Consider the following 12,354-nt stretch of genomic DNA (forward strand, 5'->3'; position numbering starts at 1 on the left):
AACGTTTTTTTTTTTTTTTGTTCTGATCGAATTCATGTCCGGAGACTTTCATTTGAAAATCGTTTTCAGGCAGAGTCTTTTGAACTTGTCTCTTTAAATAGAAGGCAACAGCGTTAAAAATTCGAGTAAAATCTCTCTCTTTTCTGTCTCTTGTTTTTTCCAAAGCTGTCTTGACGTCCCATTAATATAACTGTCATCGCTGGTTTCGTGATAAAAAAGAAAAAAAGGAATACTTCTCACACGCACACAGAGAAAATTGTTTTTCTACATGGCAATTCAATGAACAAACCTGTAATTGTTTCTCGCATTAATTCATGAAGAAACAATCTTGAACATTCATCGAGATGGATTATTTTTTAATATTTCAGAGATTCCATGATAATTATCATTATAATATACAGGGTGGTAACCATCGATAATTATACACGTGATTCATAGTGAAAAACTGATAAGGAAAATTGTTTTCAGTTTTTTGATTTGACCCATAATTAATGAGTTATAACGCTTTAAAACTTGATGACGTCGCTTCAAAATGCTGCCAAATTCACCGAACGTACACCAAACATGTAACGACGTTTTTTTTTTCATACTGATCAATGGCATAACCCTATGAAATCGAGAAAGCAAACAAGTTTTTTTCCGTCTTTTGTTGTGCATGTGTGCGTGCACTTTTGAAATTTTTACGTGTTTGTTAATTATTACGATTTTCTACGATTGCAGTTTTTGAGTTCATCCGTAAGATTTTAAAAAATCTACAGCTGCCCCAAAAATTCTGAAATTTTGCAGAAATGTTTACTCGCCATGTGTTAGTAAAATGAACCTCAGATTTAGAAGTTAAGACAAGTATTTTAAAAACAAATACTGAATTCACACACAGATTTTTTTTAATTTATACACTTTTTCAAAACTTTGAAATTCATAAATTCTAATAGATGATCAGATATCGAAGTTCGAGGTTCATCTTACTGAAATCTTAACTTCTGAAATTTCTACACAAAATTTTAGAATTTTTGGTGTAGTAAGTTTTTTTTAATATCTTGAACGAATAAGATCAAAAACGGTAATTTGAGAAAATCGCGTTCAGAACGTTTTAAAAAAAAACAAATTTAAACGATCGACACGGAATTTTTTTGCATTTGATTTTCACAATTTTGTGAAATATTTTTTAAGGTCATGTTAAAATCGACTTCAGGGGCCGTGACATCCCTTAAATGAATAAAGTATCTCCACAATAATTTTGTGGGATTTTTGTTCCGTTTCAGAAGTTTTGGAAGATGTACATGTTGCATCACAGCTTTCGATTGTAATTCTGCAACACAATTAACTGAGTAACACAACAAACATAATCAATGAGATCGATCACAGTTACAAATTGTCACGATTACAGTCTGACAATTACAGTTTAAAATTTTTAAGGCATCTCTTTTATGTTATGAATGTGTGTATGAAACACAGTGAGCCCCCTATTTAAAATCATATTTAGAACAACAGACAATAAAGGCATGGCTTTCATTTCGAAAATTGAGAACCGGAGGGGATGGGGTAAGCATGATTTTTCGAAAAGAAAGAAATGAATTACATATAAGAGAGCAAAAGGGCGGCAAATTAGTAATGCCTAGGACGGCGACATACTCAAGTCCGTCTCTGTTAAGAGTGGGGCCGAGGCAAACGTCCCCCTTATAAATACGCCTCCTTTCCTGACATGACCATCACAATTATTTTTGATTGGTCATTTGTTTTGGCACAGTTTGAACTATTTGGTCCTTGCATCAGAGAAATCAAAATCCAATCCAATAAATATTCCTCAGAATGAATTTTCATCTAAAAAAATGGCCAAAAGTGTTAATTTTGTTGAAAAATTTTCAAGTAAATCTCATTTGGCTAACATTTTACAAATCTGGCGATAAATTTGCCAATACAGAGGTTGAAACTAACATGTGATTAGACATAACAACAAGAGGTTATACTATCACTCTTCATTGAGAGAAAAAGCGCCAATCTTGAAAGAAGAAGGACGAAATTGTCTTCTCTCTAATGAGATTGAATATTTCAGTTCATTTTTGTTGTTATTTATCATAATAAAGGTGATAACATGGCAGGTAAAATACGGGACATTTAGTAATTTTTCCCTTTCCCCCCCCCCCGACTTTTTTCTCTTTTTTTTTTATAAAAATGTCCCGTTTTTTCAACGAAACTTACTTAAATTCATAATCGTTACTCAAGTCGGAGACGAAGATTATTTGAACGATTTATGAACTATTTTTTAGTCGATCTGAATATGAATTAGAATATTAATCGCACATATTTTCCGTATTTTTTCAGTTCTTTTTTCCAGTGAAATAGATTTTAAATCACAACATACTTGCGGTAGGACTACATTTCTCCTCAAGCATGAGTGGGCAATGACCCCCAGTGACAATCACGGCGGTGGACTGATCTAATGTTATGAATACATATGAATTGAAATCATCATCATCGTCCCCCCTCCCAGCCTATCACATCTATCTCTGCCTATGTCACAAAGAGATATTCATAAAAAAAATAATTGTCATTTTCGCCGATAAATGGCAATATTTTTTGACGATGTGTCGTACTTATGACAAAAACATTTTCTCGATCAAATATGATCCTAAACCTGAAGGTTCCCAACTTCGAGGTGCGAATGCGAGTCGATCTTCCTCAACAAGCCTACAACGGTACAAATCTTTAACCATTACACTTCACTCATAGTTCAAAAAATAGATGGCAGATGGCAGCACTATAACATGTGTATTACATATAAACAAAACTTCGCGTTAGGTTAACAACACGTATACGCACGCACATTCCAGCATGTACCAATTCGTTAGAAGCTTCGCAGAAGAATATGGACGAGAGACATGTGCGGTTATGTAGTAACTAGTGGTTACCCCGCATCATAATGAAATAAAATCCTGGGGCGCAGCATGCGATAGAAACTTTCATCAAAAAATGTTTTTGAAACGTCAGCTCGATTATAACGTCGAAATTTCGCGGAATCTTCGGCATCGTTATAACCCCGATTTTGACTTATATAGGAGATAATCGTAACCGGGAAAAAAAATTAGGTTTCTGATAGAGACGAGTTTCTGTGTGTTTATAAATGTTCTGATTCGTTCTTAAGCACTCGCTCGATCATCAATCAAAAGGTTTCCCTAAAAAACACGTATACACATGCATGCAAAAAAAATTTATGTATTCGGATCGCATAAAAATATATGACAATAAATAGACTGTTTTTCGAATATGAAATAACGATCCAGCCATATATCCATCCATCCATCACAACTGTTGCTCATGCAGAAGTAAAATACATGAATAATAATGTAGGGGAGAATCATCATCTATCATGTTTAGTGTTGCATAATTTGTGTGCGTGACAATCTCATCTCGTAATGAAGGAATATTCGTCATCAAAAATGTAAGACTTAATTACGACAGACAAGAAAAAATAAGTTCCTTTTTATTAAAGTTTCGATTTCTTGTGGGTTTTTTTCCTTCCAAAATAATAAAAATATTATTTTATGAGAAGTTGTCTATTCCCCCTTCCCGCCCTTGAGATGCATTTTCAATAAATGTGCCTTGCGTATGTTGCGGTACATGTAATAAATCCGGTTCCGGTTATTATGCATAATATATTTTGCCATTTTCTGTAAGTTTCATAAATTTCTCTCCTTTACCGGTGATATATGTGTTATAATCATCATCATAAATCGTACTAAATTTACACTTGAGGGTTATTATTAGGGTTGGGAATAGATTAAAATTTTTAACCCGGTTAATCAAAAAAATTTAATCGAATATTTTAAAATTTTATTCATTCATGGTAAACATATTGTTGGTAATAATACTAATTGATGCTTTCTTTCGAACCGAGCACAACTCAGATCTATCCCCATCTATGGGCGATTTACTACCTAGTGTGAGTTGTGCCGGAAGTGTAACTGTGTTTGTACTTAACAGGTTGAGTGCGTATGTGGTGTTGTGTTTGATTTTTCAGTGCTGCCATCTATATTTCAGAAGGGAAGTGGGTGATGTGTTATGACTAAATTACATTCGTACTGTTTGTAGGTCTGTTGCTGTCTGTGGCGAGGCTTTTTAAAGGAGAGATCTGCTCGCATTCGCGCCTTCAAGTTGGGAACCACAGAAGACCGCCACTGTGGGGTTCGAACCCGGGACTTCGCGACGCGAGTCCGTCACTATGACCACGCGACCACTACAGCAGCTGCTAATTGATGCTATAAAAATATATTCTATTTCACGCATCTACCCACTGAATGGATGCAAACAAATATAGAAATTTAGATTTAAATAAATGAAGGCCTCGGCTTTTCTAGAACTTGTAAAATGGCTTCTGAATGTTACTCTATGCAAGTTGTTCTCCTAAAATGTTTTGTAAAATGTGTTTCAACAGGGGATACGCACACATTTGCGTTTCTGGTAAAACTTAGAAAGCAAAATAAGTGATCCAAGCAGCTGATAAACCCAAAAAGTGAAAATTAGCACATTCGTGTCTCTGGCATAAGGGGAACCAGGGGCGTAGCCAGAAATTTCGTTCGGGGGGGGGGGACACCAAAGTGACAGAACAATGGATTTGGCCATCTTTTTCCCTTTTTTCGGTCATTTTCTCACATTTCGGGGACCAGACCCCCAAGTCCCCCCCCCCCCCCCTCGCTACGCCCTTGAGGGGAACGACTGCGATATAACAAGATTGAACATGCTTGTGTCATATCCTGCAATTTCTTAACTAGGATCTTTTGTCGTTATTTTTTAATCGGTAATTTTAGAAATCATCACTCGCTTCCGTTGAATCGACTTGTGTTTCCTCATGTCGAAAAATTTGATCAAAATATTGCTTCAAATATTTGTAAATACATTCACTTATCTGAAATGTTATGTATAGGAACATAATTTAATCGGTCAAGTCAAATAGATCAAGTTAAATGTTATAAACTTTTAATAAAAATTGTTATCGAATTTTGATCAGATTGACCGAGAGTCGATTAACTTAACTGAAGTTTTTAACTGCGATTAGCAATTGGTCGATTAACCGACCTGATTAATCGATTAATCGGACCAACTCTACTTATTATTACCATAATCACCATTTCATATTGGTAAATATGATTAATCGGTTTCATTGCTGTGATGAAATTTATTGTTTGGATGACTTTTTTAAGCCAGAGTCCGGACCGTATATAATGAACTCTGGCTCAACGAATTTTCCAGACATCCCAGGTTAACTCATATTTGACGAATTCTGAAATCCGACATGTATATACAGTATAACGAACTTTTTTTAACAAGTTTAACGATTATACAACGATATAACAAACTCTCATTAAAAAATTCTTTGATTTGACGAACTTTTTGTGCACATACAATCAGACCACAAAAAAAACTATTTACCGTATTCTATAATCGAACCTCGATATAACGAACTCTATTTAACAAATTTCACGACCATAACCCAATGTAATGAACTCTCATTTAACAAATTTCCTGAGTTTAACCCGAATTACGAACTCCTGGTTAACAAATTCTTTCATTCAACGAATTTTTTACGAGTTACCATTTGAGAGATTTGCATAAGACCAAGATTCGAAAGAGGGGTCATTCAAGTATTACGTCAGTATCGGGGGTTGGATTTGCTGACTTTTGATGACGGGGGGGGGGGGTGTTTGGATGTTGCTTACGTCATCCACCACCCTTTTTGAAGATATGAAATATTCTGAGCTGCTGACTAAATTTTGCTGACAAGGGGAGATTTTGCTGACGTTTGCTGCCAGGGAGAAGGTCAAAAATGGCTAAAAATCTGCTGACGCAATACTTGAATGGCCTTAAATTGTTAAATAGTGAAATACTTTAAATATCAATTCGTTATATAGGGGTCCGACTGTATTTATCAGACACCACCGAGACTCATTTCGGAATTTTCATATTTATAAAATTCATTAATTATACTAGGGCATTATGCATCATCACCGGTAAAAGTGATAAATTTCAAGTATCTATCAAATTTACCAGGTATGCGTGGTAATTATGTTTGTATAATCGCAGGAAAAAGTGATAATTTTTTTTGCATTTATAAAATTTACCAACGACATTTTGGCATTATGTATAATCGCCGATAAACGTGATAAATTTATCAAACTTACCGAGATGATTGGTGATCATGCATAATCGCCGATTCTTTACATCGGGTATCTTTTCTTAATTATATTAAGAAGAAATTCCATTTATAGTGAAAAATATTCTCACTTTTTAATTAACCCTTTTTCTTTTTTACAAATGTTAAAATAATATTGTTGGATAGTTAATCAATATAATTAATTAATAATGTGTTTCAGCAATGTGTATCCTTCCGAGCCGTTTCTTTTTGCAGCAAATAAATAGTGCATACATTTTGTTGTCAATATTGATTTTTTTTGTCGAATTTTTAATTATTCTTTGTTGATGTATTTATTCTACGTAGTATTTATATTCTCAGCCGCTATGCGGCCGCGAGCGCATCGTACTGGTCCCTGATTACGAGGATCCAGGTTCGAGCTCCGTTGACAGCACAATGGTGATTGGTTGAACTTCTGCGGTTTCCCAACTTCGAGGCATGAATGCGAGTCGGTTTCTCTTTTGAAAGAGAGCAAAATGGAGCAAGCAAACCCCCCCCCCCCATCATAACATAATATTTACCCAACTCTTCAAAATGTTGAAGGAAGATTTCAGAACCACGACAACACGAAATATGCTAACTCCGACAACATAAATACGTCAGGGATACGCATACACTCACAAAACACATTCCGGAACATAATCCTCCAGAGAAAGGTTTACGAGGTGCATGTTATGGTTAAGTAAAGTGATAGATGGCGAGTGATCAAGTTGTATCTCTGCGGTTTCCCAACTTCTAGGCACAAATACGAAGTCTCCTTTCCCCGCCCCCACCCCCGTTTAAAAAATGTCCGCAGAGAGCAGGTAGCCGTCAACACAATACATACATGACCTGAAAATTTTGGTGTTTGCCATTCCATTTTCATCCCAAACTATGGAAGACAGATGGCAGTACCAGTATAATACGAAACGGTCCTATCTCTGACAATCCAGGACTACGCATACGCACACGCGCGCGCGCAACAAGTTCCAGCATCTACTAATTCGTTAGAAATTTTGCAGAGGAATGTTTACGATGTACATGTACGGTGAAGTAGAAATAGTATTTGTTCTCTCATTTAAAAGACTATTATGATATTATTCTTCTGTAGTTCAGCTATGTTTGAATTTTTTGCCGCAACAGATGTTATTGCGTCAATAAAGAAGGACAGAGAATATTCGGAACTGCTTCTTCTGAAAATGGGGAGAGCATGCATTGCAGTAAGCAATCCATTATCTGTGACTGCCATTTATAAATTCAATGAAACTTGTTCTAAGTGATGCTGCATCAAAGGAAAAGGTAGTATTATGTGTATTCATACCAGTGTATTCATTCAAACTGTCATTGCGATTTATACGATGTAATGAAAATCGGACAGTGCGCTTGAAATCTCCATCTTCGTCTTCATGAGTTGTCCGAGATTAATTTTTGGTGATAAAATTATTTGAAATAAATATTTTTAAGATCTAAATAACGTTAATTCTCACATACAAATACGAGGAAATCGTAGAGAATCGATTCGAATCTTTTTCGATGAAATTCCGTGCCCCGTAGGTGTGAAATGCGAAGTTTCATTCGCGGCAGTATTCTGAAGCTGGAATATTGTTCCGAAGAACGATGGCTTTAGGCGAGTCACCGCGATAGGCATGTCAGGTACGTTGCATGACACGCAATTAATAGAGATTCTTCGGCACTCGTTGTGGTCAGACTCGGCTTAACTCGGGGTGATTGCATTTGATTGTGTTCATTCGCAACGTCCTTCCACTTCAATTGACGTTCGGATCCAACGAGATGTGATTCGTCTGTCATAGACGATCAAGTCGTGATTATGCATCGCAGGTCACGATGCATTCCTGATTGGGTTCGTATTTGAGTGGCACTTACTTCTTGCAGGATTTTCCCTCAATTGAGTCTCCTAATCAATGTCCGCCTTTCAAAAACTTATCGTTGGAGAAAACGAACGTTGAAGTTTCGGTTCCCTTGAAAACGCTAAAACTTAGATAATATCTTGATTATTGTCTCTCCATCCGAGCCTTGACCGTCAATAATTTTAGTCCACGGAGTGCACATCCTTTTCAGTCCTCGGGCCAGATATGCGATATTTCCTCCACTCGCGGGCCATAAACTGATGTATGCGGGATGTCCTACAAGTCATAATTCGGCCTTTGTCTCTCTCATCAACCGTTATTCGTAAAAAAAGATATGGTTCTACTTCAAAACATACTCGAAATGTGTTCAGAAATCACTCTATATTAATTTCGAGTGTGAACATACAGTGTATCGTCAAATTAAAAAAAAATCTAAATTGTTATACGGTTCCTCTGTTCTCTAACTTCCAAGTTGTTGTCCTCTCTCTCTCCTGAACTTAACAATGAAATTCCCTTGTTTCTAACTGCAATATTCGCCGAGATATTCGATTTCAAAATCGGAGAAAAGTTCGGAGAGAACAGCATAAATGAGCGAAAAAAGCTTTATCCATTAGTTTATGCGGTTCTTTCCCAATTTTTCTCACATTTTCGAATTCAAATATCTCGGCTTATATTGCATTTAAAAATATGGATTTTTTGGCTTCAGGAGTGACAGAGCTACAACTTTCTAATAGGAAGTTAGAGGACGGGGGGGGATCGTTTAAAAATTTAGATATTTTTATTTGATGGCACACTGTATTATCACACTCGAAACTGATATAGAGTGATTTCTGAACACATTTTGAGTATTTTTTAAAATAGAACCATACCTCTACGATGAACGGTTGATGAGATAAAGGCCGAATTACATAAGATACTTATATTATATATTACATTACACCCTGTATACCGACTTCGTAATCTAAAAGGTAACTCAAAAAAATTGCATTTTTGAGTTGTGCACACCATGAGAACGGTGGAAAACGCCTCCATATATCCCCCGAAATCACGGCCGCAACTAGGGGGGGCAGGCGGTTCTTGTGTCCCGGGCGCCGGGCCAGAGGGGATGAAAATTTCATCCTTTTATTTCTCCTTCGACATTAGAAGAGAGCGCAAAAATGCGTGCTTGCCCGTAGACCAAGCATCTATAGTTGCGGCCCTGATCGAAATAACAAGTCCCAACTTTGCTTATACCGCTTTGTGATGCAATCAAATCTGACCCGGCTCCCATTAAGTCCCATAAAAAATGAATCTAAAATGCAGATATCTCAAAACATGGAATTTTGAGTTGTTTGTTGCCTGTTTGAGCCAAGCCGTCGATATGTGGGGTTACCAAATGTTCCATATTTTATAGGACAATCCCGTATTTTCCCATAATTTTTTCTGTCCGAACGTTCCTGTAGAAATGTCCCATTTTTTTCTTGGATATTTTACGAATCTTACTTGAATTTTTATCATTCTCTTAAATCAAGCTTTGATTAGTTTCACGATTTATAAATTATGTTGTGATAATTATGACTGTAATTACAATTAAATTAATTATAGTCATTTAGATGTTTATCTCACATACACACAGATATCAAACTAAACGTTCATTTCGTGATTAATCCACTGCGATTTGCAGTAGCAGTCCCTTTTCAGCCTTTAGCGGTTTTACGATAAACTAAACTCATCGACTTTTTTCTTGGCGGTCATTGATTACGTCCCGTAAGGATCCCGATTTCTTATATTTTATGCGAGGAAATGTGGTCAGTCATGTATCGTGTTGTGAGAATTGACTTTTCTTCTGGAACGCTTTGAAGGGCCCTTGGCGAGCATTATTTGGCCCCTTGGGCTGGAGGCTGTGCATCCCTGCTTTGGTTACTCGAAAGGTTATTCAGCCAATTTACTAAGTGATTGCACATACTTCACCTTTTAACGATGTGTCTATATTTGATTTGAATAAGTTTTCCTGTATTTCTTCTTGCTTGTTCACCTAGACTGTAGTCGGGATTATCACGAATTCAGAGGTAAGATGAAAAGGATAGATCAATTCCTACGTTGTACTGCAAACGGCAACTACGATCCCTTACAGTGCACCGATGAATCATGTTTCTGCATGGGAGAGCAAGGCCTCCTTGATGGAAGGCCCATCGATGCGGACTCCGGTATAAGTTCACTCAAATGTTGTGAGTGAAAGAGTCAATTATTTCTATTTTTTTTTTTCTATAATTATGTCTTTATATCAAAATTAACTACATTTAAGTAGAAATTTAAAAAAAAATATTTTTATGACATGTACAGATGATTCAGATCGTCACAAAGGCTACGATAAAATTCTTAGGAGTAAATGCTGGAGAGAACGTGATCTAATTGAGCAGCAAATCGATGAATATCATCGTCGAGGAATCGTCGTTATCGGCGCAGATCTTCCAAGATGTGATTTGGACGGAAGTTACGGTCAAGTTCAGTGTAAAGGAGAAACGTAAGACATCCTTCCTTATGGTTTTTTTTTTATCCTTTCCTTAATTTCCCAGGCCATTTCCAATTTCTTCTTCTTCCCCCCCCCCCCCCCCTCTGAAAATGAAGTTATAAAGAAGAGAAATATTGAGAAGAAAAAGGAAGCGCCATTTAAGAAAAAATACAAAAAACTTCATAGCCTCTTCCTATAATTTTTTGTACTTGGCCATGGAAACTTACACAATTCTCCCACCCCCCCCCCAACGGACACGGATAAGTAAAAATTTTTCACTGAAAAAAAACTCCCCGTAATAAGGACCTAACACAAGTTACTTTAAGGGCTTTTTTCCCCCGAAAATACTCTGGGATTTTATTTTTTTAAAAAGTTTGAAAGCTGTGTTCGGAATTTTCTGGAATTCAGTGATACCTCGGCTAACGAAGACGATTCGCTCTGGAATCGTGTCCGTTATCTTAAACGCGATTTCCCATAGGTTTATACGGAAAATCGTTGAATTTGTTTCCGGTACTGCCCGTAATTTAAAGAAAACACCAAGGAGTGCTATAAAAGAGACAAAAACTGATCGATGGCTAAAATAAACAGCTCCGATATCGGATCAATGAGAATTTACGGGAAGGTAAGGTGCTGAAGATCTTTTTACACTATGTACACAACTATAACACCAGCTTTAGTCTACTAATACTATACGTCTATGATCTACTGAAGCTGGTGTTGACGCAACCCAATCGAGCTCATGAGCTCATAGGTGTCCCATCCATTTGGGATTTGGTCAGCTCATTTCTGCATCTGATACATGCAGACATATAGGTGCCGGAACCTGGGGTCTGAGGCCATCTGAACCCACCCAATAAATTTTGTAAGGAAGCTTAGCCAACCCGAGAATTTCTGAGAAACAATGCAATGCACCTTCTTCCTCCTGCGTACGCGCTAGAGTCCGTCCGATATATACGGGACGACCAGCAACTTTCAGCCCCTCTAATGTTTTCTTCATGTCGGTGCCTCTGCATGCAGATAGACAAGATAAGCAAGCTTATAGAGCAGTGTTTAGCCGGGCCGGAGCACGACGGGGGTGGCCGGACCTCAATCACGGGCCCATCCCATCAGTCAAACCAAACCGCGAGTGATTCACTGATTCATTTTTCCTCATTTATTTTCCATTAGTCGTGTGTATGACCGGGCCTCCCTCTCACAAAAAAAGAAATCAGCCGGCCATGCTTTTCTAAAGGTTGAGAACCACTGTCGCAGAGTGTCTAGATCAGGGATCTGCAACCCACATGGCCCGCGGGACACATTTGGCTCTCAGAGCTGTTTATCGTGGCCCACTGACCATTTTTAGAAAACAGGTAAAAGCATTGAAAGACGATTAATTCTAAAACTAACGGTAAAAAAACAAATAATTTCGGGATTAGTGAAAAAAAAACATAAATCAATGAGAGAAATAATTTCGTAATTTGTGATAGAAGTCATTTTATAATTAATAAATGGATAATTGAATGATTATTGAAATGAAATGATTTCAAAATGTATTGCGAAGGAAATAATTTCAGAATTATTGAATTAAATAATGAATCATTTAAAGATTATAGATTAAAATTAATCACAATAAATTCAATCAGTAATTAATCAGAAACTTTTCCAAAATTGGTGAAAAAATTTATTTCGTAACCAATTAAAATTGACAATTAACAAAAAAGTAATTTTAGAATAAATAAAAATCTTCAATTATTTTCGCCCCCCAATACAACTCGGGCCCCCATTGGCCCTTTCAATTACGATGTCACTGTAAATTATGTGTAAAAATCTGGATACTTCCTGCAATTATA

General features: G+C 36.7%; 1 protein-coding gene across 1 annotated transcript in view; it reads left to right on the forward strand.

The window, feature by feature from the left end:
* The window catches only part of LOC149083346 (uncharacterized), a 44,672-nt gene that overhangs the window by 24,786 nt on the left and 7,532 nt on the right, over positions 1-12,354 (forward strand). Inside the window, exons 4-6 of the mRNA XM_089236930.1 lie at positions 7,310-7,386; positions 10,053-10,241; positions 10,357-10,537. Coding sequence (XP_089093056.1) covers positions 7,310-7,386; positions 10,053-10,241; positions 10,357-10,537 — 447 coding nt within the window. The remainder of the gene's footprint in view (positions 1-7,309; positions 7,387-10,052; positions 10,242-10,356; positions 10,538-12,354) is intronic.

This window comes from Pholcus phalangioides, unplaced genomic scaffold (genome assembly GCF_987345545.1).
Source record: "Pholcus phalangioides strain wild (caught in Gottingen) unplaced genomic scaffold, Ppha-v1.0 ptg000009l_1, whole genome shotgun sequence".
Lineage (NCBI taxonomy): Eukaryota > Metazoa > Arthropoda > Arachnida > Araneae > Pholcidae > Pholcus > Pholcus phalangioides.